Source organism: Pantherophis guttatus, chromosome 1, assembly GCF_059756535.1.
Source record: "Pantherophis guttatus breed Tessera chromosome 1, ASM5975653v1, whole genome shotgun sequence".
NCBI lineage: Eukaryota > Metazoa > Chordata > Lepidosauria > Squamata > Colubridae > Pantherophis > Pantherophis guttatus.
Window position 1 is genome coordinate 136,596,291 of NC_142063.1, and position 27,115 is coordinate 136,623,405.

General features: G+C 41.5%; 1 protein-coding gene across 4 annotated transcripts in view; it reads right to left on the minus strand.

Moving 5' to 3' along the window:
• The window catches only part of LRP1B (LDL receptor related protein 1B), a 986,195-nt gene that overhangs the window by 520,870 nt on the left and 438,210 nt on the right, over positions 1 to 27,115 (minus strand). For all 4 annotated transcript variants that reach the window (XR_004592513.3, XM_034424500.3, XM_034424507.3 and 1 more), the window contains exon 3: positions 14,699 to 14,836. Coding sequence is in view for 3 of the 4 variants with exons in the window: in XM_034424500.3 (XP_034280391.2) it covers positions 14,699 to 14,836 (138 nt within the window). In the remaining variant the exon portion in view is untranslated. The remainder of the gene's footprint in view (positions 1 to 14,698; positions 14,837 to 27,115) is intronic.

Sequence of the window (27,115 nt, forward strand, 5' to 3'; positions counted from 1 at the left end):
TGTAACCTGGCCCATGGGACGATGGAGATGGCCGAAACCATCTTCCCTAGTAGTCTAGATAGAAATAGAGGGGAAACCCTCCTCTCTCCCATCACCTTGGCTACCATGGATCTCAAACCAGCCTGTCTGTCCTGGGAAAGGAAAACCCTACCCAGAGACGAGTCAATAATAGCCCCCAAATGAAGGATCCTATTAGAGGGAGTCAGATGGCTCTTCTCAACGTTAACAGAGAAACCGTGTGACGTCAGTGTCTGAATCGTAAGACGAAGATCAGACATGGCTTGCTGATGAGAAGATGACATAATAAGTATATCATCCAGATAGCACTGGAGATGAACGGCTTGAAGCCTGAGATGGGCCGCTAAGGCCGCCAAAATTTTGGTGAAACTACGGGGTGCGGAGGAAAGACCGAAGGGCAGAGCCCTGTACTGGTAGTGAACTCCAGCATAAGAAAAACGAAGGAATCGCCTATGAGAAGGGCGAATGGAGATATGGAGGTAAGCCTCCGTGAGATCTATTGAACAGAGGAGGTCGCCCCTCCGTACGCCGGCCAGAATTGAAGACAAGGATTGCATTTTGAACCTTCTATAGACCACGAACCGGTTCAAACGTTTAAGGTCCAGAATAGGTCACCACCCACCCGATGACTTAGGCACTAAAAAGACCCTAGAATAGAAACCCTGTCCCACCTGGTCGCAAGGAACTCGCTGAATAGCCTTAATGGCCAAAAGATGGTTGATAGCCGAGTCCATAAGGGCTCGACGTTTGGCTATGTGGGACAGAGGACACCGGATGAAGGACATGGGAGGGGTGGAGACAAATTCAATGGCCAGTCCAGACGAAATGGAAGCCCGGACCCAGCAATCTGAAGTAGTACCCTCCCAAACCTTGGCAAAGAGGCCCAATCGTCCGCCAATGGGAGGATCCCCGGTACTACTAACACCGGCGACGGATGGAACGACCCCCTCCCCCTAGAAAGGGCCGCCGGGAACTAAAATTCTTCCCCTTAGCTGGTCTCTCCTGAAAATTCCTCTGCCTAAAATTTACAGACCCAGAGTAGAAATTACCCGTGTTCCTGTGGGGACCCGTGCCCCCTTCCGACGGACGGAATTGCGAACGAGGAGGGTACGGAAAAACCCTAGGCTCCCCCCTACGGAAAACAGCTGGTAAGACTTTCCTTTTATCTTTAGTCTCTATGAGAAACTTGTCCAAGTGCTCGCCAAACAGCTTTGACCCTGAGAAAGGCACCGAAGTTAGCCGCCATTTATGCCTCGCATCAGCTTGCCAATGGCGAAGCCACACTAGACGGCGGGCTGCAATGGAGGAGGCCAGAGATTTGGCTGCAAATCGAGTGGCATGCAAGGTGGCATCTGCAGAGAATTGTACTGCAGCTATGATTTTATTCAAATCCTGCTTCAGCCTAGAGTCCTCAGAAGACATCTTTTCCTGTAATTGTTTAAGCCACAGGATCGTTGTACGATTAAAAAACGATGCGGTGGATGCAGATTTAATGGCCCAAGCCGCACCTAGGTGGGCCCTCTGAAGAACCTGTTCTGCTCTATGTTCCTCAGGGCGAAGCCCCTCCTCTGGATTACCAGGAATGGAAGAAGAAGAGAGCAACGCAGCAACGGGAGCATCCACTGAGGGGATCTGAAGCAGGGACTCTAGATCTGAAGAAACAATGAAGTTTCTTTTGTCAGTGGAGGTTAGCACTGGAACCGAGGAGGGAGCAGACCACTGCTTTTGAATGACCTCCAGGAAAAGTGGAGGTGTAGGAATGGCTGTCACTGCCTTTGGTTGCTCGGCAAACAGCGGATTCAAAGAGCCCGCAGAAGGAGGAGGCTCTGGCAGAGAAGTGGGTCCCAGTTGAGCTGTGTTTACTGCCTTAAACAACAGAGACTTAAAAAGCGACTGGGGAAAAAGGCCAGTGAAGGCAGGCTGGTCCGGAGGCAACCCTTCATCTTCTGACAGCTCTGGCTCCTGGGACTCCATGATCACATCCTTGGAGTGATCACTGACCCCGGAAACAGATGGAGAATCAGAGCCTGCTAGAGAAATGGCGTCCTCCATATCGAACCCACACATAGAAGCAGCCGGTTCTGAAAGGACCGCGTTAGAAGGGGGCGGCCCCGGAGCAGGATTAAAATGGGTGGACAACGACTGATGGACTGCAACGGAAATCATTCGTTGAATGTCCTCTGGCTGCCAATTGACCGGAGGTTGACCTGAGGCCGGGCCGGCTTCCGTAGAGGCTCGGACCGGAGCAGAAGTGACAGGAGGGTGAACCGTTGGGAGAAAGGGAGCGCTAGACTCCACTGGAGAGCGAACCCCTGGCAAGGGCGCTGACCCCCAGACTTCTGTTGAAGGGACTGTAATTTGAAAGTCTTGCAAAGACCTTTGATCCGGAGTCAAAGAGACGTCTCATCTCCAGTCCTCAGAAGAACCCCTGGTTCTATCTATAGGGGTTCTATTAACCGTCTGCCTTTTGTCCACCTCATTGGCAGGTTTACCCTGTGACTTGGGCGCCTTGGAAGGTCATGAGGTTTGCTTGGCGGAATGGACAGGTGCCCGCAAACCCTCGCCAAGAGCCTGAGTTTGGTTGTCTCGCAAGGAAGCCTCGGACTGTTCGCGGACCGAGGCCTTCCGGCCATGCCTAGATTTAGATTGCGCTTTAGGCATGATTAAGGACACAACAACCAGAACAGGTAGGCTCAACGATACAATTAAGAACCAGCTGTACAATTAAGAACCAGTTGTAGAAGATGGGAAACCCCAAGAGCAGACCAAGATGATCAGAAGACAGCAAGGGTAGAATGTCAGGAAAAAAGCCTTCTGAATATCCCTTTAAAATGTCAGTTCCAATGTGCAAAAACAAACCTCTAACAGGCAAGGGAGGAGGAGGCTCTGATCAGAGCCTTGTAACTCCGCCTTCCCTTGGGTCTAGTCTTCAAATGGCGCCCAGTAAGCTCCGCCCTCCCTTGAAGCTAGCCTTCAAAATGGAGCCCCGTAAACTGAGGGAAGGCTCGAGGTCTTAACTTCAAAATGGCGCCCCAGTGAAAACCGTTAGAGCGCGAGGCTCTTCTTCAGGACAACACGTTAGGCGGAAATAGTTAAGGGAGAGCTGGAGAGGAGCCAGAAGACCCTTTAGACGCTAGAATAAGCGTCCACTAGAGCGCAGGAAAGCTCTTCGTCCGAAAAGCCGACAAGCGGCTAATGCAGGGAGCGCGCCGCTCCGCTTTGCGCCAAACAGCTGAGCTACAAAGGTGGCAGCCGCCGCAGCTCCGAGCTTCAGCCTCGAGCTCTGACAGGTGAGAGGGTACAGAACGACTAGCGTTCGCAGAATTAGAGTCCTAAAGAACCCTTTGGTAATAATCAGGCTCCAAGGGCAGCAAAGGGGAGGAGAGAACTAATCGCCGACAAGCGGCTATCCCAGGAAAGCGCGAGACTCCACAAGTAATTTTTAGGGGAGAATTGATTTCGAATTAGATGGGGTGGGGGGGCGCAAGGCTCCACAGCACCAAAAATTCCCGTAAACGGTAGCTTAACCCTTATAGGGCAAGAAAACTACCCTTTCCCCCAGAAAGGGAGCGAAAGGCTCCTCCAAAGGTTTGACTAACCGTTTAGTTGGAACTGACAGCAACTGAAGAGAGAAAACTCAGCAGCTCCAGGGAGCTGCTGAAAGAAATAGACACCTAATCCAAATCTGCAGGCTAAAGAATAGTCAATGAGGAATCCAAAGTCAAAAGTCCAGAATCAATCAAAAAGCAATAGAAACCTAAGAGCTCAATAGAACTAGAGAACACTTTCCACACAACTGTCCAGTCTGACGACTGAGCAAAAAACTGGGTGCCCTAGCAACAGGGGAAGGATTTAAGAAGATTTTACAGGCTCAGTCCAACCTCTGTCCAATGAGCACAACCCACGTCTGGCTGCTGTCTCCACCCTCAATGGAGAACTGACTGGTCCCGCCCCCATCTATTCTCTGCCTCCCGAGTTCCAGCTGATTGGGAGGAAATGGGGATTTTGCAGTAACCTTCCCCTGCCATGCCCACCAAGCCACACCCACCAAGCCATGCCACACCCACATAACTGGTAGTAAAAAAAATTGAATCCCACCACTGTCCTAATCCAACATCTTAATAACTTCAGCACTCTAGCTGTAGTTAGTACCTGGCAGAATCTCTGCTCTTAATGAAGAACAATATTGTTTCTTCAAGCAATATTGTTCATTGCAACCATCAGAAAGATTTCTCAGCAATCCCTAGTCTGTACAGTATTTATAAACTTACTTTCTTTAACTGATGTGAAGTATATTCAACTTTGTTGATCGATAACAGGGAACTTTTTGGAATGCAGGCCAGACTTGTGATGAATTAAATTTTAAAAGGAGCGGGCACTAAAAGTTACAGTAATCTTAGAGACCCCGTCCCAACTTTCTTTAAAATCTTTGAACCTTTTGAAGTTTTCTTTTCTCTCCACTGACACTTTAAAGAACAATGACCGACCACATTTCTATCGGGCTCCCTTAGGACAAAGAGAGTTTCTTTTAATGTGCAGCTTGACAGATCTTAAAAAGTCATTGGGATTTTTGTTGTTGTGTTTTTTTTGTCTTAGACTTCTTTCAATATCCCAATATTTTTTTTTTGTTTCACTGTTAGGTTTATAACAATTTCTTTCAAACCTTTAAAGTATGGTTTAGAATGAATCAGTCAATAATAAACCTGAACAAACACCAAATTGTTCCATAGATTTACTTCACCCACGATGGATCAATTGGAAGACACATGGAGAAAAAAAAATGGAAAAGAAAATGAAATTGAAGACAATGAACTACTGTAATTAACTTTGTAGTATTTTCAGAAAAATGTTATACCAAGTTCAGTGAAGTTAATCTCTCAGGGAAGTGTAATTAGGACCGTGACCTAAAAATCATACTTGGGATCCAAAGATAGTTTAAGTTTTTCAAGCAATAGTGCTTCATACCGCATTGTCTGAATCTAAGGAGACTTTCAAATGCTCTTGATCTGGCATAGTTTTCTTCAAAGTGTTGAAGGAAAATCTTGTTGTCATTCCTAACAAAACTCCTTCTAGATCAGGGGTATCAAACTCGATTTCATTGAGGGCCACATCAGGGTTGTATTTGACCTCGGGGGGCTGGGGTGGGCGTGACCAAGGTGGGCATGGCCAGCTTGATGTCACTCATGTTGGAGAGGCCTGTGGTGGCCTGACTGCTCTCCAGCAAAATCGGGCTCCTGAGCTCCATTTTTGGCTGCAACAGCCTCCTGTAACCCTCTGCTGGTGAAAATGGAGCTTGGGAAGGCCGCCCACAGCCCTCACATGCTCAGTTTTCAGCTGCAGTGGCCTCCTGCAACCCTCTGCCAGTGAAAATGGAGCTCAAGAGGGCTGCCTGCAGCCCTCCTGAGCTCTGTTTTCGCTGGCAGAGACCCTTGAGCCAGTCCTTTGCTGTTTCCAGGACAACTCTGCAGGCCAGTTCTAATCACCTTAGGGGCTGGATCTGGCCCCTGGGCCTTGAGTTTGACACCCCTCTTCTAGATGTTAACTTTTCCTTTTTGAAGTATTATTCATATATAAATACACACAGAAAGAACTGAAATACCGTACCATCTTTTAATCAACTTGAAACCTCACATGGAATTAATATAGATGAAGAAGTGTTGTTGCGCACGTATAGATAACTGTATTTAAATGTTTTCTATCTGATAATGGGAAATAAATATTTAATTGAAATTGCTTTTCTACAATATTTTTGCTGCCCTCAGATATATAGGGGTGACTGTTACTACAATTACAATGACTGTTGCAGTATCATTTTATAGTTAAAATCATCTTCAAATTATTGATTTACTTGTTTAAAGCATTTCATGAACAAAGCTAAGGTTAAAATACTTGCCCGGGTGAGCATTCCCCTTACAGTGCAAGAGATGAATTTGTAATTGCAATTTGGCAAACAGAATTTAAAACTGTGAATAAATGCATGATTGTCATTTGATTTGATATCTGTATGCTTCTGTAAAATAGTTTTAAAGACAGTGTGCATGTGTTTCTTTTTTATATATACTCTTTCTAAATATTATCAGATTTTCTTCAATATCTTCTGAATTTTCCATTTTGAATATAAATTTCATTTTTTCTTCTTCTGCCTAAACTTAAATGTCTTGCTATTTCAGGCTAAATTACATAGAAAGTGTCAATTAAATAAGGTAATCAATTATGTTTTATTATATTCATCGTAGTTTCCTGTGCTTGGTGAATTCAAAACAGTCATCAATGCTGATCCATTAGCTTGAATATATTCAGTAAGAACTAGGAATAATGTTTTAATAATGATTAAACTGAAAAATAAAGAAATAACTCAGCTCATTATATCACTTGCTATTTAAACAGAAAAAAACTAATATGCAGTTCAACAATGAAAAGTAAATATGAGCAAGTTACAAATATTTTATAGGCAATGTCCAACACATACAAATATACACATTAATATAACCAGGTACCAAGTTTTAAGACTGAAGATGTCTAATAAAATAAAGTAACCATATTTTTTTATTAAGATGAAAGGGAATGGATGTCCTTGATTCATCAATAACATCATTTTTATTTAAAAAAATCATTGAAAATAATGAAAAAAATAGCAGTTTCATTATAATGTTCCTTGTTTCAAAAAAAAGAGAGAAGAAAAGAAAAGAATAGGAAAGGAAGGGAAGGGAGGGAGGGAGGGAGGGAGGGAGAGAAAAGAATGGAGGGAGGGAGAGAGGGAAGAATAAATACATCTAAGCACAAAAATAGAGTTTAGGAATATATTATACAGTAAGAAGAGATCTTGCATAAAGTTGTATTGAACAAAAATTTCCTTTTAATCTTTATTTTTCCATTTTTTCCCCCTCTTCTCCCTTCTAAATGATAATTTACATACACTTTATATTCTGTAACAACATTTATCTCCTTGACTTTAAGTTTAGCACAACAAATAAACATCATTATCTAATGTTGTAATGAGGTTTTAGCTTCTTTTACCCCTTAGTATCTTTGCATCTACAAAAGTTAATAAAACGGACGTTGTGCTCCTGAACGTCCATTTTCGGGGCGCTGCGACTCCAATCCATGGATGGGTAGTATCTCCTAGTTGCTGGGCAGAACTGAGTGCTAATCACTTCCCTTAGTTAGGCCACTCCCACTTCCACCAATCAGCATCAGTCTTTCCTCACGAAGGCGCAGGAACAAGGTCAACTATGAAAACCACAACAAAGCAAAACATACAATAACAGAACAGGAAGCCGAATGGGTGGGTATGGATTGGAGTCGCAGCGCCCCGAAAATGGACGTTCAGGAGCACAACGTCCGTTTTCCATTGCGCTGCTCCTCCAATCCATGGATGGGATGTACCCAAGTTCAGTTGCCCCGGGGGGGAGGCTGACTGGAATCTTCTGTCTGGGACGTGGCCACTTGCTGTAGGACTCTACGGCCAAAGGATGCATCCGACGAGGCGTATTGATCAATTTTATAATGTCGGATAAAGGATGACTCAGACGCCCAAGAAGCAGCTCTACAGATGTCAGACACCGATGCATTGGTAGACCAAGCCGCTGATGCAGTCGCACTTCGAGTTGAATGAGCGTAAATCTTTGATGGTCGAGGACGTGTTCTTGCATCGTAGGCCGTCGTGATGCAAGCCCTAATCCACCTGGCAATAGTATTAGATGACACCTTCCTCCCCATCGAAGATGGAGTGAAAGACACAAGCAAGGATTCCGACTGTCGAAAGGACTCAGTACGTTTGATGTAACGCCGGAGGGCACGTCTAACGTCCAAGGTGTGCCATAAAGATTCCGACTGATGGCGAGGATTCGGGCAAAAATTAGGCAGGACTAATTCTTGAGCGCGGTGAAATCTTGAGTTTATCTTTGGTAAGAAAGATGGGTCCAAACGCAGAACCACTCTATCGCTATGAAAAATACAAAGATCCTTGCGAACAGACAAGGCAGAGAGTTCAGAAACACGTCTGGCTGATGTAATAGCCAGTAGAAAGGTGACCTTAAGCGTCAGAAATTTCAGAGACACTGAGGCTAGGGGTTCAAAGGGCGAAGTGGTAAGCGCTTGGAGTACTAAGGGAAGATCCCAAGATGGGTATCTGTGTATTACAGGCGGAGAGATGTTGGAAGCTCCATGTAAAAAACTCTTGATCCTAGGATTGTGAGAGAGAGCCCGGTGTTTCTCGCATGAGATGACGGTGGATAAGGCTGCCACTTGTCGACGAAGAGTGGCGGGAGCTAACCCCTTAGCTAATCCCTCATGTAGAAAAGCTAGTACATCTGGGATATCCGCCGATGTTGGGTCCACGTGATGGGACAAACACCAGGACGAAAAAGCACGCCAAGAGGCTTCATAAATCCTAGTGGTAGAGGGCCGTCTGGCCGCTTGAATCACCCTAATCACATCTGATGATAATCTGTCCTTTTGTAGCTGGAGCCGCTCAAGCGCCAGGCGGCCAATCGGAGCCAACCTGGATCGGGGTGGAAGATGGCTCCCTGGCAGAGCAAGTCCTTCTCCAGCGGCAGCGGCCATGGAGGAGCTGTAGATAGGCCCATTAAGTCCGCATACCAGGGCCGACGAGGCCACTGAGGTGCAATCAGAATCAACTCGGCTCCCTCCGATAACATCTTCCGAATTAGGCGTGGAATCAACGGTAGAGGGGGGAAAGCATAGAGGAGGTCGTGAGGCCACCGACAGCGCAGAGCGTCGTAACCTTCCGCTCCCCTGGTTGGGTAACGTGTGTAGAACCTCGGTAGCTGGGCATTCAGGGGCGTGGCAAAGAGGTCCACCTGGGGAGGCCCGAAGTGACGTACAATCTGCTGGAAGAGGGCAGGTTTGAGGGACCACTCCGCAGGGTCTATGTGTTCCCTGCTGAGCCAGTCCGCCATGATGTTGTCCTGACCGGAGATGTGGTCCGCCACTAGAGAAGCAGTGTGCCGTTCCGCCCAAGCTAACAAACTTTCCGACTCCACCATCAAGGACTTGGACCGTGTGCCTCCCTCCCGATTTATGTGTGCCTTGGTGATAACATTGTCCGTCCGGACTAGCACATGTCTCCCCTCTAAGTCGCGGACAAAATGACGTAACGCGAGACGAACAGCCCTCAACTCCAGCCAATTGATGCTGTTCGCCCGTTCCGCTGGAGACCACTGACCTTGAATCACTGCATTCTGCAGATGTGCGCCCCAGCCCGAGAGACTGGCGTCTGTAATCAGGACCACTCGATCCGTCTCGAGAAAGAAACATCCCTTTTGAAGTGCAGGGGACCTCCACCAAGTGAGCGATAGACGTATCTGAGGAGGTAAGACAATTTGATGCGACGATGTGCTGCGGCGCGCTCTCTGAAAGGGAAGCAACAGCCATTGGAGGGGCCGGGAGTGTCTGTGTGCCCACGGAACGACATGAATGCAGGATATCAACTTTCCCAACAATTGAGTCAACTGAAGGAGGGAAACCTTCCTCTGAGATTGAATGACCTGCACCGTAGATTTGATGTCGTGAACTCGATCTGGAGACAGAAACACCTGTCCTCGCTGAGAATCGATCACCGCTCCCAAGTGCTGAAGTCTCGTCGTAGGTGTCAGATGGCTTTTTTGCCAGTTGATGGTGAAACCATGGTCCCTGAACGTCTGGAGGACCACCTCCATGTCCTTGCGTGCCTGCGACTGTGACGCTGACATTACTAGTAGATCGTCTAGGTAACAGCTGAGACGTATGGACCGCGACCTGATGGAAGCCGCGACCACCGTCACTAGTTTCGTGAAAGTCCTGGGGGCCGAGGACAGTCCGAAAGGCATCGCCCGATACTGAAAATGCATGTTGTTGTATTCGAAGCGGAGATAGCGACGATGCAACGGGTGTATAGGCACATGCAGGTATGCTTCTCGCAGATCGACAGATTGGAGATAGTCCCCTTGTCTGATGGACGCCAGGATTGAAGTGAGGGAATGCATCTTGAATCTGCGATACAAGATGTACTGATTGAGCCGTTTTAGATTCAAGATGCCCCTGTGGCCCCCCGATGACTTGGGCACCAGAAATAAGGTAGCGTAGAATCCAGTTCTCTCCTGGCCTTTTGGGACTGGCTCCACTGCGTTGATGGAGAGGAGGTGTGAGATTTCTGCTTCCATGAGTTCTCTCTGGACCTTGCAATGAGGAATGGGGCAGCGGCGAAAGGTGGTGGGCGGAAACGTATGGAACTCTAATCTCAAGCCGTGATGAATGGTTGTTAGGATCCAAGAGTCGGTAGTTGAGAGGCCCCATTGGAGGGAGAATTGCTGGAGCCGACCTCCAATGGTGCCTTGTAGCAACAAGTCATTTTCCCCTGCGTGGAGGTCGATAGGAGGAGCCTCGGACTGGACGCCTCGATTGGTATTGGCTCCGGCCCCTGTCTCGAAATGGCTGTCTCTCCGATGACCGGTCAGGTGCCTGGGAATAGGAGCGCTGGTAGTATGAGCCTCCTGAACCGGAAGATCGAAAGGACTGACGCGGAGCATAAGGCGCGTATCTCCGGTCAGAGCGGCGAAAGGAGGATGGTAACACTTTGCGTTTGTCTTTATCCTCTATCAAAATTGGATCCAGACAAGGACCAAACAGAGACGGAGCTGTAAAGGGCGCTGATGCCAATTTCCATTTGGCTTTGTTATCTGCACGCCAATTGCGCAGCCAGAAAAGGCGTCTGTTGGTAACTGTTGCAGCCATCGCTCTAGAAGCAAATTTTGTCACCGTCAAAGAGGCATCTGCGGAATATTCCGTTGCTGCCACCAGCTTGTTAATATCCTGGTGCAGCCTGGTATCAGAAGGGGGAAGCCTCTCTTGCAGCTGGCGGAGCCATATCAGCGAGGCCCTATTGAAAAATGACGTAGCCGTGGCCGCTTTTATAGCCCAAGCCACCGCTTGGTGTGCCTTACGAAACCCCATCTCCATTTTGCGGTCCTCCGCCCTAAGGCCATCCACCACGTCCGCTGTCAGCAGAGAAGAAGTAGATAGGGCTGCGACCGGAGCGTCTACAGAAGGTACTGCAAGAAGCTCCTCTAGTTGTGACTCAGCAGAATAAAGGCGTTTGTCCAGGCCACTCGGAGCTGTCAGGGAACCTGGTTGGCCAAAAGCAGATTTAACAACGTTAGAAAATAAGGGAGGACATGGAATCAGATCCTGGTCTTGTGGAGACACTTGGAAAAGAGTATTGTGAGGGTGCTGCAGGTCAGCTGGTTTGTCTGCAGACCCGTCAGCAATACCAAATCCTGTAGCCATCTTAGCTTTATGCAATAAAGATTTGAAGACAGAAGGTCTAAACAAATTTGTGAAGGAGGGCTTCTCAGGGGGAAGATCCTCATCCTCTGAGAATTCGACATCCTCTGGACAAATTTCGCCCTCTTCAGACTCCTCTGAAGAAGATTGGACTGGTCGCTGTTTACTGGTACTAGGCACAGCCTCATTGTCAGGGACCTGGGTTTGAGAAGGCTGGCATGGAATATTGGATCTAGCCGTCTCGTGTTGCATGCCCGCTGCCAGGATCTTAGCCAGGGCATCCGATAACATGGCTTGAAAGTTCACAGGAGTGTCAGGAACCTCAGGGCGGAGCCCCGCCGCTGTAGGTGTAAAGGTAGCCTCTGGTATCCGCCTGCAGGCCAAGGATGCATCAGAATGGCTAGAAACATCTGGTAGTGACATTGATACCCCTCTGGAGCGGTGTAGATTTGAAGTTGTGAGCCCTGCTGATGGTTCTGCAGGGGCACCGGCTTGTAGGGTACCAGAAGGTTCTGTAAGGCCCTCAGAAGTGGCAACTTGTCTTGACAGAGCCGCCTGATGTTGTTGGGCCCTCTCGAACTGCTTTTCTAAAGCTTCATGGCGTCTCTGTTCCGCTTTATTGACATTAGCAGATTTAGAAGCCAAACCAGATTTATGTCTCCTGGACTTTGCTTTCTTCTTTCCTGCCTTGAGATGGGCGGCAGGGTAATTGCAGGCGCCCTCTGAGTCCGAAGACAAAGGTATGTCTGCCATGGTATATGAGGGCAGGGTACAGGGCGAGCAGAGTCACAAAGGGAACACAATAGTGCAACACCGAGGCCCCTTCAAGGGAATGCCCACAGTGAGGACTTCGCTTAGTAGGGGTTAACTTAGGCCCAGAAGACGCCGGGCTCAGAACCCAATGAGGCAGGCAGGCAAGTATTTAAGTGCAGCAAAAAAGGTCCCCCAAGGTCACTGCTTTTGATTTATTGTCCCTTTTTCCTCTTCTTTTTCTTTTTTTTTTTTTCAAACTGCACTCAAAATGGCGGCCGCCACGCCGACAAAACTTGAAACAAAATGGCGGCCGGCCACAGACTGCGTCCCTGTGAGGCGTCCAGTTAAGCTCTGAGGGGAAGGAGGCTTGTAACTCACGCCCTGCTTGGATGCGTAGAAGTTCAAAACGCCGCCGAAGGTCTTCTCCCGGCAAGCGCTTGCTTCCGAAGCCGCTGTGCCCTCTTCGCGCCTCACAGCTGACTGAAGATCATCGGAGGCCGCCCGATTGCAAAGGCAGGCGCTCCGGCGCTGCTGAAGGTGTTGATTGATGCGACGGCAGCTTTACCGGCTCCCCGGTAGGCTAGCGCGTCGCCAGCAGCTAGTAAAGCGCGGATCCGCCCAGCCGGGTCGGAATCCGGCGTGCTGAAGCCCCGATCGGTGGGGAGATAGGCCGGACGGCTTGGAGCCCCAAGCTCGCCCTCAGCACACAGCACCAGAGGTTTCTTCACACAGAAACTCAAATTAGATGAAGAGAACAGGAAAAAAATAATAAAATAAAATAATAAAAGGGAAGGATTAAAATTCAATTGAAGAGCACTCAAATTGCCAAGTTCTCACAGCAACTGAGTGAGAAAGACTGATGCTGATTGGTGGAAGTGGGAGTGGCCTAACTAAGGGAAGTGATTAGCACTCAGTTCTGCCCAGCAACTAGGAGATACTACCCATCCATGGATTGGAGGAGCAGCGCAATGGAAAAGGAACAGTTCCCTTTTACAGTAATAACAATAAATGCTGGTAAACTGGATGTTGTAAAGTGTAGGAAAGTGGGCTCCTATTTCATGTGGCTTCCTGAAGAAAATGGATCCCCCCCTTTAAAATCACGGTGAGAAGGCAATAATCCTGTTTCTGATGTTTTACACATTCTATAAAATTATTTTTAAAATAATTTCAGGATCTTATTCAAGGAAAATGGGCAATAGTTTGCAGATTGAAGTATTATATTGCTACCACTACAAAACAGTACAGGGTTTAGTTATTCTCATATCTAACATGTTTTCTGTTTAAACTTGTAAGACTGATAATACAATTCATTCTGTCATATCATATTAGGCTAACCTTCTAGGCATGGAAGGTCATCTGAAAAATATGACTTCAATACATTTTCCAACATTGAATATAGTACTGAATATTTGATCATGATAGCCAGTTACAATTGCAGGTACACATGTCGAGGTGAGAGATACAGACTTGACAAATGAATTTGACACATGAATAAGAAACACAAAAATTGTAATTTAATACATACATTCTGAATAAAAGAATGTTGAGCAGGAAGAAATACACTGATTAATATAGAAGGGAAGACACAGAAAATGGCAGAGCCTACTGCAGTACACATGAAAATGAGAGACGATAGGTAACTTGGAGAAGGACTTAAGTAGAACAGATGAAGAGGTAATAAGATGTAGAACATGATAACTTCAGAAGTCTCACAGCAAAATGGAGTTAATCCAGAGATACTGTTTATGGATTGAAGAAGGAAGCAATTACAGGAAAAAACAATAACCAGAAATATTGTGATTGGATTGGCGTGGACAACTGCTAATTGAAGGTAAACATAAAAATAAAAATTCAGAGTTACTGGAATGAGAGAGCTATATTGATGTGTAATACTAGATGGGCAGGCCCAAAAATCAGGATAGATATGTGGTGATACTTATAAACTGAGTTCTTTATTGTTCCACCTCTATAGACAGAATCTTGCCAAATTGAAGCACTCTACTATCTGCATCTACCATGTACCATGTTTTCCCGAAAATAAGACCCTATCTTATATTTTTTTGAACCCTGAAATAAGTGCTTGGCCTTATTGCCATGCACTCAAAAGCCCGATTGGGCTTGTTATCAAGGGATGTCTTATTTTGGGGAAAAACAGAGTATTAGGGAGGGACTCTCTTCAATCTCTTTCTCTCACACAAAATAACTGTACTGAGCTGTCTCTTATTACTCTGTAAGGCACCTCTTCTCCCTCTTGGAAATCCAGCCTACTACAGTCCATACTGTACATACACTCCAGTGGTGGGTTACCCCCGGTTCGGACCGGTTCAAAAGAACCGGTAGTAAAACCGGCAGGAGGCCCCGCTACCCGCCCCGCATGTTGTCATCAGCGATCTGCGCAAGCGAAGCAAGCGCGCATGCATGATCCCGTTGCAAAACGGTGGTAAAGGTAAATAGAACCCATCCCTGATACACTCATATATTGAAATTATGAAATGTGATATGACAAGGATGGCAGTTTATAAGTGGTACAAAGAAAAGTAGGCAAAGGAGTGTTTCTAGCTTGGTGTAGATTCATATACGTATATAAGACATTCTTTTGAAATGTATCCAGGCATTTTCTTTGCATATCCCCAAAGTCACTTACCTCGACAATGCACTCCTTCATCATATTCATCAGGACAGTCATAAACACCATTGCAGAGTTGAGACATGTGAATACATCTGTTTGAACCAATACATCTGATATGATTCAGGGGACACTTGAATTCTATTTTTTCAGGACCTAAAAATAATAGAAAATGGTAATTAATAAGCAGTTTAATTCTGTTCAGATACATAAGGATTACTAATGTAAAGAAAATACTGTACAATCATGTATTTGCATAATGTTTCTACTTTTATGCTAGCTACAAGCTTTTTTATGCATTAGTCTGCTGTGCAGCTTTTCTATGCATTACTAGCAGAATTAAGTTTCTTAATAAGGATTAACATAATTAAAGGAAAATCAACTGCTTAAAGAGGATTATTTTAAAACTACGCAATTTATCACTTTTGTGACAGACTTACTTTCCCCTAAAGTTTAAAGAAGCTGAAATTTATATCTGGCAAAATTAAGAACTGTGATTAAATTGTGGTAAACTTTATTTAATTATTATTTTTCAATATAATTACAAGAAGAGCTTGGGATTCTAATATTAGCCAGTGTGAGTCAACAATTCAGAGAAGAGAAAAAAATGGCATCTCAACAAACAGACATTATTACACACAAACACCACACAAAAACAGACATAGCCGCTGACATTTTAAAAATATTTGCAGGGAGTTCTGGGAACTGAATGTAGTTATATAATGCTAGTCCTACCACTTGCAGATAAAATGACCACTAACTGCTTAAATTACTTTAACTCCATAAATCACTTCCTATATCTGCAAGCCATTTGATATTTATTGGAGGATATAATATTATCAACTGGCATTATAGAGCAAATTAAAAATATTTACAGGAGATATTCTGGGTGAAGCAATGGTGATCTAAGTCATCTCTGAAGGAGCAAAGATGATGCTGTTATGTAGACTAAGGTTTGGGAAATGTGCCTGGGTCAACAGAGCCACTCCAGAGATTGCCCACATGCTCCAGACAGCTGCTCCTTGCAAGGAGAACACAGGATTAGGGTTGATTTGTGAGTCTGAAAGATGCAGGAACAATGACGGGTTCCAGTTGCAATGGAACCTATAAGGACATTGAGTTCGCTAAACCTTATTTTCTATAGCACTTTTCTATTAAAACTATTCTAATGCTAATAAAGATCTTTTGAACATCAAGTCATAATAAATTGATGATGAATGACCCTTCATTTCTGTTCAAAGCAAAGAGTTATATTGCAATTTAAAGAATTTACAATTAATGGCAAAATACTTGATAAGAATTTCATTTAAGAAAGCTTTAAACAGAGTATGGAATCCATTAAATTTGAAATCTTATGACTAAAGTATTTTTTTAAAAAAATTAAATAAATCAAATAATACCTTTATAGGAATGTAGACTTTTTCGACTGTCAATGAGGACACAATTGGTTAATTTTGAAAAATGAAGACAAAAGAAATTTGAGGCAGACCATGTGATCATAGAAATACAGAGTTCTAGAGGAGACCAAAGTCATAAAGACTAGAGAGACTGAAAAAGAAAAAAGAAAATATTTTCTTTTTGTTCTTGATGTAATGATATTACTAGAAAAACAATGAAACGACAGCAAAATCATGCTTTGAAGTTAACACTTACAGGATGACAGAAAAGGTATTACATTTGAAAAATTTCAAAGGATCAAGAAACTAGGAAAGAAATTCACAGCTACAACATCAACAACAATATCTGCTTATGTGTACATATTGCTTAAAAGAGATTTCATCGAAGAGAAAAAAGTTGAGATTGAAAATAAGTTGGAAGAATCTATAAGGATGACTGAATGGACCAGTAAATAAAATTAAAGTCAAGGTGGATGTCTTGCAAATCAAAATAGAGGTTGCGGAAAATAAGAGAGATACAAAATAGAGAGGAAATACAGATATTAAGTCAAGAGATGAAAAACAACGAAGTAGGCTGTTGAAACTTTCAAAAATTTTCTACAATAGGAAGAAGAAAATATGGATGGCAACCATGTCCTACAATAGCACCTTAAAGTCAAATTAAGGTCTAAGATGTCAGATAATTACACAAAAGAAAAGAATATCAAATCTCCTTGTTTGAGCAGAGATAAGATGACAAATATTCTTATAAAATCCTGGAAATCCTTTAAAGACCTTTTGGTTAAATTGGATAGAACCCTTACTATTTTTGCTGATGGAATCAGCAGATAAGAGATATGGAAAGAAGTGATCTATGTAATGTAACTATAAAGGGGAAGAGAGATATTAAGTTTACTTGTAATTGGTGTAAAGAAGATCAGAAATAACCTCCTTTATGTTTTTCTTACTGGTTTTCTCTCTTTCCATCTCTCTCTTTTAAAAAAAAAAAAATTCTGCACTCCTACCCCTTCTACTTTTCCTTTCCTTTCTTTTCTTATTTTATTTTGTATTATCTTTTATTGCTGCTAAAATTTCATTAAAAATATTGTTATAAAAGAAAAACATACCATTGATATTCTATGCAAGATTATTATGCAAGTAGTAAAAAAATACTGAAGCAAAGCATATTTACAGAGAGTAAAAAAGTCATTCTTTCATACTAAGAAATAAACCTAGTATAATCTGAGCTGGAGTGAATGGGAATGAACAGCATTCTAAGTGTTACCCTGTTTTCCCCAAAATAAGACACCCCCTGATAATAAGCCCAAAAGGGGTTTTGAGCGCATGGCAATAATGCCAAGCACTTATTTCAGGGTTCAAAAAAATATAAGACAGGGTCTTATTTTCGGGAAAACACGGTACCATATTTAGTTTCAATTCACATACTTTCCAATACCCATGGTAGTCAAGGGGGCAAAAATAAGGAACCATCAACAACCTATTGGAAAAGGCAGGGTTGTGAGTTTTGTTAGGTAAGCTGATAGTTTGCAAAAATTTTGAAAGGCAAGACACTGGGTGAATACTTAGTGTTTCCAGATTCAGCAACATACTTTATATAATGCAGTGTCTTCTTCTTGCTAAACTTTTCTTTCTAAAACCCTCTTCTCCCTTTCCCAAACAGCAGGTTGGCAACAGAGGAAGAGTTCACTCCTAACAGATGTCCAAACCAACAAGGTTGGATCAGCTTTTACACACACACACACACACACACACACACACACACACACACCAGAGAGAGAGAGAGAGAGAGAGAGAGAGAAGGAGGGAGGGAGGGAGAAGCAGGCTTCAGTAGCACTGCTGTGACTATCAGCTTCACATTGCTAGTCCCAGTCAAGAGTTATGTACAGAAGCCAACCTGCTAACTCCTGCATGACATATCTACCTCAGTTATGCTTCAGGATAGATCACAGCATGAGTAAAGCTCTTAGAGCTACTTCACTTTTGAAGAAAGCTAACCCATCACAAGATACGTGACACAATAGCTAAAAGCAACCAGAATCCAAACAAAACATTTCTGCAGCAATTTCATAGCAGCAACACCCATGGTGTCTCTCTGCAACGTTACATAATGATGTTTGATTAATGACTGTAATTAAGGCAAAGTAGCACCATACTTAAGTTAGACAGATTAATCCACACAAATACCATTAAACCCATGTTTTATACGTATAGGCTGAAATGAACATACTATATTCCCGAAGAATAGAGTATTTGGGCAATAAATTTAAACCCATTAAGAAGCAATGAAAGGAGTTTTTTTTTTTTTTTGAAATGGATAAAAATATAATTTCCATGCACTTTACAGAGTAAAGAAGTTTTAATTTATTATCATTAAGCCTTTCACTAAAATGTAAATATCAATTTCTAAATCTCCATTACTGAACACATTCAAACTACCATTGCTTTCTTATTTTTCTCTTTACAGAAATATATATGAATATGTTAAACAGCTAAGAGACAATAGACATCAAAATATCTGAATGAGTGGTTGGCCGAAGATTATCTGTGGTAACCAGAATGTTCATCTCAGTCAAGAAATTTCATTTTTCATTTATCTGATCCAGGCAGTCAATTCCTAGAGATTTAATAAAATATAAAGTTGTTGCGCCCTTTCATTAAATTTTCTTAGCTATTTAGTAGCACATCTTTATGACAGTTGTCTATTTGCTATTTCATTGGTCCTTACATAAATAAAAATTATTATTTATTTAGCTTATGGCAAATAAATCAAGAGAAGACTGCTTATACCATACAGTTTTCTGGAACATTTTTCCATAGGCAAAACATCATACATCTTCAAACCTCAGCAGTTGTATCAACTACTATATTCAAATCTTAACACCTTTCAGTGATAGAGATTTATCATCAACTACCTAATATGCAGGTTGCATCAAAAGTCAGTCTCTAGGGTCAAATCACAATACTTTTATTAATATTTCTACAGAAAAAAAAAGTTACTGTATTGAACGTTCAAAGGTCTACATCAAACATGTAAAAAAGAAAATGGCAACCAATCTGAATTCTTAATGCAATTTATATGATGAATTGTCTATGGGGTCTGACTTTTGGTGCAACTATATATTGTATTTGGACTTTCACAATAAAACATTCTTATTGTAAACAAATAGTAACTCTATAGAGATCAAGCAAAACTGAGGTGACCATGTTCTTAGAATATTAAACTTGTAAAATTAAAGTTTCTGTTGAAAAAAATTCTTATTTTACAATTTACAATAAGAGAGGAAAAAAATAGAACAAAACGGAGATTGTTTATAATGCGCTATTCCTGTCACTGCCTTCATAAGCCATAACTTCCTATAAATGTTTTCTTTGGTTTTGTCAAATATTGCTGTTTATAATATTATTCTTGTTTAACTAGCTTCTGATAATTTCAGTACTGTACTTACAATAATAAGTCACAAATCCTTTGAATAAAATAATTCTCTACTGTGTGGCATTGCAACTGATTATTTTTATCAATGACACTGGCTATAAATAAAAGTGGATAATGATGTGGGTTGTAACTGTAACAAATAACAACATTACAGTTAAGAGTCAAAGAGCAGCTCTATTGTCTGCAATATTAAAAACATGCCTGCAGTTCAATCATTAGGTTTGCATGTGATTCCATCATCTGCGTAAAGATAAATCTCAAGGTAAAAAACATTTCTTTGCAACAAGACAAAGAAATAGCTTCATGTATACATTTTCAGAAGGAAAAAAACCTTTTGGCTCATGGTGGGCTTTTTTTTTGTTTGGCTGCATTTCAGCACAACTAGAAGTTTCCAAAATCCAATCAAAAGAATGCCATCGATTCAGGCCTCTTGCTTTTAAATGCTGAAGTGTAATTAGGAGCTTCAGAGTTTTGCTTAAGTGACTAATTCAAATTATCTTGAGAAGAGTGCTTATGTTGAGATCAGCACCTGAATGGTTAGAAAAGAGCTAAGCCTACATTATACAGTACGCACTCAATGAGATCTGAGTGAAGGATACGTAATCTCTTACTTCTTCCATTGTATCTGCAGTGCTATTCATAGCTTAATTACCAAGATTGCATTCCCTTTCAAAGTCCTTGTCTTGTAAACTGATTGGACATATTAATCCAGTCCTCCTGTTGCATTTTTCCCCCACTCATTGTCTAAAAATAAACTTGCTGAAGTACAGTATGCATAACACACATATGTACAGCCCTGAAATTAAGGCCTATATTTGAGAAATCTCTGTCAGAAGGGGACAGTGACAGGCTCCCACTATCTCATCAAACAAGGAAGAATCAAACAAGGAAAAATGGGTGTTAAAATGGCAGAAATGTTCAATAAAAGTAAAGGCAAGATAATATAAATTGAGACCCCCCCCAAAAAAAGGACCCCTAAATTTAATCTCCAATATAGAGCTACACTGGTGGAGATCACAGAGAAAAGGATCTTGGAAAACTGGTGAAAAGACCACTGAAAATATTGGCCACTGTGAAAATCACAATTTTTAAATTTAGGTCATTAAGAAAGAATTTGAAAATTAATGGTTAATCTCAGACACCATTAAATAATATCAGATAGAACCATACCTGTATAGCAATAGCATTTAGACTTATATACTGTATCACAATGCTTTACAGCCCTCTTTAGGCAATTTACAGAGCCAGCATATTGCCGCCAACAATCTGGGTCCTCATTTTACTGACCTCAGAAGGATGGAAGGCTGAGTCAACCTTGAGCCTGGTGAGATTCAATCTGCCAAACTGCTGGCAGCCAGTAATCAGCAGAAGTAGTCTGCAGTATTGCACTCTAACCATTGTGCCACAGTGGCTCTCAGTATCACTGTTTATACTTCAGAAATAATGTTGCAGGGTGTGTGGATTACCTCAACCATGAAAGAGCTTTCCACCATTTAATTGAACAAAATAGCAACTCAGACATAATATGGAAGGTCTCCTTGGAGTTAAACCAGCTCTCCCTTCTGCAGTGGAAATGGCAGGCCTGAGTGATTCTAAATTGCTTGATCCCAGAAGTGTGTAACTTCAGGTTAGACAGGATTTCAATTAATAATTACCAGTTTAAGTACTATTTGTTTTGAGGTTTTTTTTCTCTTCTAAGTATCACCAGGCCTACTAATTTTTTAATATTAGTCACACATTTGATTGGCATTTTCATTCAGCTATACACCATAATTTCAAGATCCCTGGCAATGCCATACATACCTTCAGCTGTAAAAAATTGGGTTTTTACATGAATATGCATGAATTCATACCCTGAATTTCCTTTGTGGGCCTCATGGGCCATTCACTCAGTATGTAGAGATTATTTAAAAATGCTGTTTGATATTTTTACTCCTAGAGTTTTGTATTACCAAAATATTAGTTTTCTCACGACTCACGACTCACCGCTAACTCCTTCTTTCTCTCTGTCTCATAAATGTCATAGTTGCAAAACAACTAGCAATAATATATGTAATATAAACAAAATGATAAAACAATTAAAACAGTGGTGTACCTAGTATATTTGAAACCAAGAGGGAATAATTTTTAACAGTCTCCTTGTTTATTGTCAGAGCCAGTTTGTTGAAGTGGTTAAGATAACAGGCTGGAAACCAGGAGACTATGAAAAAGGAATCTAATGAGAGACAAATTTTCAAATATATAACTTACAAAATGCATTTGTGTCAAAATTCTAGAGATCATGGTGTGTTCCATCATATTTTCTCATTACTCACATATATTTACTTTTTATTACTTTTTTATGACTAATGGACTTAATTCTTTTATACAGATTTGATGATGGTGATGATGATGAAGATGATAACGCCAACTGCTATGACTATAAACAGCTAAAGTGAAGATTGCTTAGAACAGGGGTGCCAAACTCATGTCATCACAGTGGCAACACGTGACATATTGGGACTTTTTCCCCCTTTGCTAAACCAGGCATGGGTGTGGCCAGCGCATGACACATCCGGCCTGCTGGCCGGGAGTTTGACAGCCCTGGCTTAGAAGATCAATATTAGAAAATCTTCAAAAATTTTATTTGAAAATCTATTTTGAACAATTGAATTACTTTTTTTAAAAAATGTCCCTCAAACTATAAGAAAACCAAATACTTCCAATTCACTTCCAAAATTATCTGCCACAAAATGAAAATTTGCAATACACCACTCTTATTATTCCATATTAAACTACAAAATGTCTCATTGGCATGAATGAAGCTTAGCTAATAATAAGCAATATCAAACTGTAACTTCGTTAGTAAAAGAAAGCTGCTTGGCATTTGGAAAGGTACAAATAAGAAATCACAAGAGGATGCATTTTGCCCTACTGAGTAAATTCAGGACTTTTTAAAATTCTGAACACATTTTATGCATTATTTTAGGAATACTAGTTGCAAAATTAGAATGCACCACTGAACTTTGGTTGCAAAATACTTTTAAATGTTGTTAATTAACTCAAAGATATTCTGCACATTTTAAAATGTATGTTTTTCACCACCCCTTTTCCAAAAAATGTCTTTTCATAACCTGAAGCTTATATACTGTATTTCAATGCGGTAAAACCTTAACAGACCCCCATTTAGAGATTACAGATAACACCGATCAATTTTTCATCCAGTCAGCACCTTGAAATAATGAAATGTATTGCATCCAAAATGCTCCAGGTGTTTCTTTATGTTAGTTCTGTCAGTTTCCACTATTTGCATCAAGACCTTATGACATGTTACATACTTGCAATTCATATTACTTGCATCATAATGTCATGATGCAAATGAGGGCAACTGATGGAACTAATATAAATTTGAATTTAATAATCCCTTTACCCCTAAACAGTCTAATAAACTGAAGTTTTACTGAAAATACAGTTATAAGGCAGATCCATATATTCAACAGCTTTGCCTATCTATCCTTTGTTGAAGCTTTGGGACACTGGATAAGGGTCTCCACCCATGAGTTATGGGGTCCCATAATGCCAGCTTGCTCACTCTGCAAATGACCAATGCCAATGTTAAGAAATGCTCCCCCCCGCCGTTGTTGCTCTTCTACTTCTTTCCTTTTATGGTTGAATTCCAAATCAAAGGAAATGTATCCCCATCTCCTTCCCAACCTCCCAAAAAATTAACTTGCAGAATGCTTATATAATTTATATTTTAAAGTTCTTTTCAACAGTAAGGTAAAGGTTCCCCTCGCACATATATGCTAGTCGTTCCTGACTCTGGAAGGTGGTGCTCATCTCCGTTTCAAAGCTGAAGAGCCAGCGCTGTCTGAAGACGTCTCCGTGGTCATGTGGCTGGTATGACCAAATGCCAAAGGCGCACAGAACACTGTTACCTTCCCACCAAAGGTAGTTTCTATTTTTCTACTTGGATTTTTCACATGCTTTCAAACTGCTAGGTTGGCAGAAGCTAGGACAAGTAACGGGAACTCACCCCGTTATGCGGCACTAGGGATTCAAACCGCTGAACTGCCGACCTTTCAATCGACAACCTCAGCGTCTTAGCAACAGTAACTTTAAAATAAAATTAATTGACATTTCTTGTGATTTGTAACACACTAAAAGCAGGATTTTACATTGTGGTAAGACATGAATGTTGACTCATGTAAATGATCATTCCTTAATTTTAAGAAACCCATTAGTCACTTGAAAAGATGATGACAATGAAACTAATGTACATATTAACAGAAATGTAATGAGTTATAAGTATAAATTATAAGTATATATATTTTTTCAGGCAATATAGGATTTCTTTAATTTAATGAAGCGAGTTTAGTGTCCTTTGATGAAGCAGGAGCCATTCTAGATTTCCCAAACTGAAGTAAATTGCACAACAGCACATAGTTAATATATTGAGAGAACAGACCATGATAGTACCTTCAAAAGATTACTTACTTGTACATCCTTGTACACATAATATAGAATATGCTGAAACTGTCATTCTCATAAAAGTGCTCATGTACAGTTTTCTATAAATACTATCTCTATTTCTTTTTTCTATCTCAATTACAGAAGCTCTGCAGATATTTTCACACCAGGTTTTATAACATTATAAATGATATAGAAGTTAAGATCTGCTTTAGAGCTAACATACACATGAATAATTTATTATAAGTTTAGGCGCAATGGACAAAAGAACCCTGGTTTCAGCATTTCATGGATAGAGATAACTAAAAAATAAGCGATCAAGTTTTAAAACACACACAAACACACACACAAGGAAGTAGTGAAGGCAGAGAGAATTAGCATCTCTCCCTCTTCTTCCAAGCACTAAATTGTTTTGCTTTGTTTTGCTTTTCCTTCTAATCACCTAATAACCTTTAAAGCGCTCCTTCTAATCACCTAATAACGTTTAAAGCGCTCCTGGGTATTTGTGGGACCGCCTTCTGCCCTGATAGCCTCCCACCGACCAGTACGCTCCCACAGAGAGGGACTCCTCAGGGTGCCGTCAGCCAGGCAATGTCAGCTGGCGACCCCCAGGGGGAGGACCTTCTCTGTGGCAGCTCCTGCCCTCTGGAACGATTTGCCCCCGGAGATACGAAGGATATTGGATCTTCGGGTCTTTCGCCGTGCCCTAAAAACTTTTCTTTTCCATCAAGAACGGCTGGCGTGAACCCCACCCCCACCCCTTTTTTTTTTAGCTTTTTAAATTGTCAATGGGTTTTAGTTTGAATGTTTTAAATTTTGGGCCAAAGTCATATAATTCTTTTAAAAAATTTTAAATTTTGTATTGGTATGTGTTTTAGTTCTGGCTGTGCACCGCCCTGAGTCCACTTGGAGAAGGGCAGGATATAAATTGAAATAATAATAATAATAATAATAATAATAATAATAATAATAATAATAATCCCAGCAAGATATTCACATTTCCCCAGAGCCTAAAATAATCATACAATTCTCATTTTGTGTTTTGGGCTTTTTGAGTTGAGACCTTTGCTCAGACATCCAAAGCTGAAAGATGGGTTCAATACTATCAGGGCCCAAGGTCAACTGGCAGAGCCAAGATTTTAGGCTCCACCAGAAAGCCAGGAGTGTGAAAGTGGGAGAATACTCCAAAAGATGAGTACGGCAGCAGAAGAGGCTCTTCTTCTGGACCACACCAGGTGAAATTCTTTAGCATAGAATTCAAAATAGGCCTCTTCAACTGGAGCAAATGGGACTGGCCAATCCCATTGGGGCAAGATGGCTTTTTATAGGAGCCATGGTGGCACAGTGGTTAGAATGTGGGATTGCAGGATAATTCTGCTGACTACCAACAGTTTGATTCTCACTAGCTCAAGGTTGACTCAGCCTTCCATCCTTCTGAAGTTGGTAAAATGAAAACCCAGATTGTTGGGGGTAATATTCTGACTCTGTAAACCACTTAGAGAGTGCTGTAAAGCACTATGAAGTGGTATATAAGTCTAAGTGCTATTGCTATATACCTTGGACTCATCCCAGAAAGGCCTTTATAGGTAATAACCAACATCTTGATTGGATCCAGAAGCAAACTAGCAACCAGTATAGAGTGATGTAACATGGGCCACTCAATGGGCCTCCAGAACTGTCCACACACTATATTCTGTACCGGTTGTAGCTTCCAAATACTCCTCAAGGGTTACACATGTAGAACACATTACAATAATCTGAGAGATTTAGTCAGGAGGGCATCTGTATTTCCCTTCCCCTGCTGTTTTCTGCTTTATCAGTTCATCCTGCTGGTTTTTTTTTTTTAATCTAGTTAATAATTACAGAGATCTGAGTTTTAATGGAGAAGTGCTGTGGCACAGATAGGACTGCACATTTTGGAGTAACAGTCGCCAATGAATGCTGAAATCAGCTGTCACAATAGATTGATTTTAAAGGAATATTTTATTTTCAGAAACAGAAAGTTTTGCTCCTATGTCTACAACTAAATATACATTTTCATTATTGACAGTATATTCCTTGTACAATGGTGTAGTCAAAACAGACACTTAGAATTTGCTGGAAATTACTGTTTTAGATTAAGTCTCCTGTCAAGAGTTGAAAATAGAAATTTCTGCAGGCACAAACACTCATTTTATTGAAAGCAATCCATCTCTTTCGTGTACTCATATTCCTAGCAGTTGAAAGATATTTGAGTTAATCATAATGCAAAGTGTGTTCAGCTGAATTTATGATAGAGATTAAGAACATCTGCCCCCATATTAAAGTGAAAATTCACTGTTAAATGTCAAGACTCTAAAACATATTCCGATGAAATGCTGCTGTGTGTGAAAATTTGAAATCCAAGAATCTGTCAGGACCATTTATGGGAAATGTTGTAAACTCCAGTGTTTTATTAAAGAAACATACAATCTCTCAGTAAAATATTGTAGCTGCCAGATGGCCAGAATGAGCCCACAGCTAATATTTTGGAGTTTCATTATAAAAACTGTGTTGGGCTCCCCATTGTCATTCAAGGGTCCCAACTAATTAGCAGTTGCTGTTCAAATTGTATTATCTTCAAATGGGATGCATTTATTTGAACAACAATAGTTTCTGATTAAATAATGGCTTCTAATAAGGATTCTGTTGGTTTCTTTATCAATGGAGTCCTGCTTGCCTCAATATGCAAGTTTCTTCTTCCGGGCTGTACCTGCTTAGTATGTGTAGAGGCAGAGCTCACCATCCATCATTTGTCATTTCTCTGTCGATTGGTTGCAAAATGTGCCAATGCTCACCAGGTTTTATCCAAGGCATCTGCTTCAAATGCCCTTCAGCACATAAAGTAAGAAATGATACAAGGGCCTTGAACAGATGCAAAGTATATTATCATCATAAAGTTGAGGAGTGCTCATGAACTAGTGATTAAAGAAAATCAGTTTCCTGATCAGGGAATGGTGTTTCCAGATAGATCAGAGCTTTCACAGGATAATAGTCTGATTTTATCTCTGCCAATTTATGAGTCAATGTCAACAAGGTTAATGGGACACAGATAATGGTAGGCCTTTTTTTTTTCCCATCCAATGCAATAGATGCCACTGGAGGAATATGTTACTTGTGAAACATCTGGTTCACTCC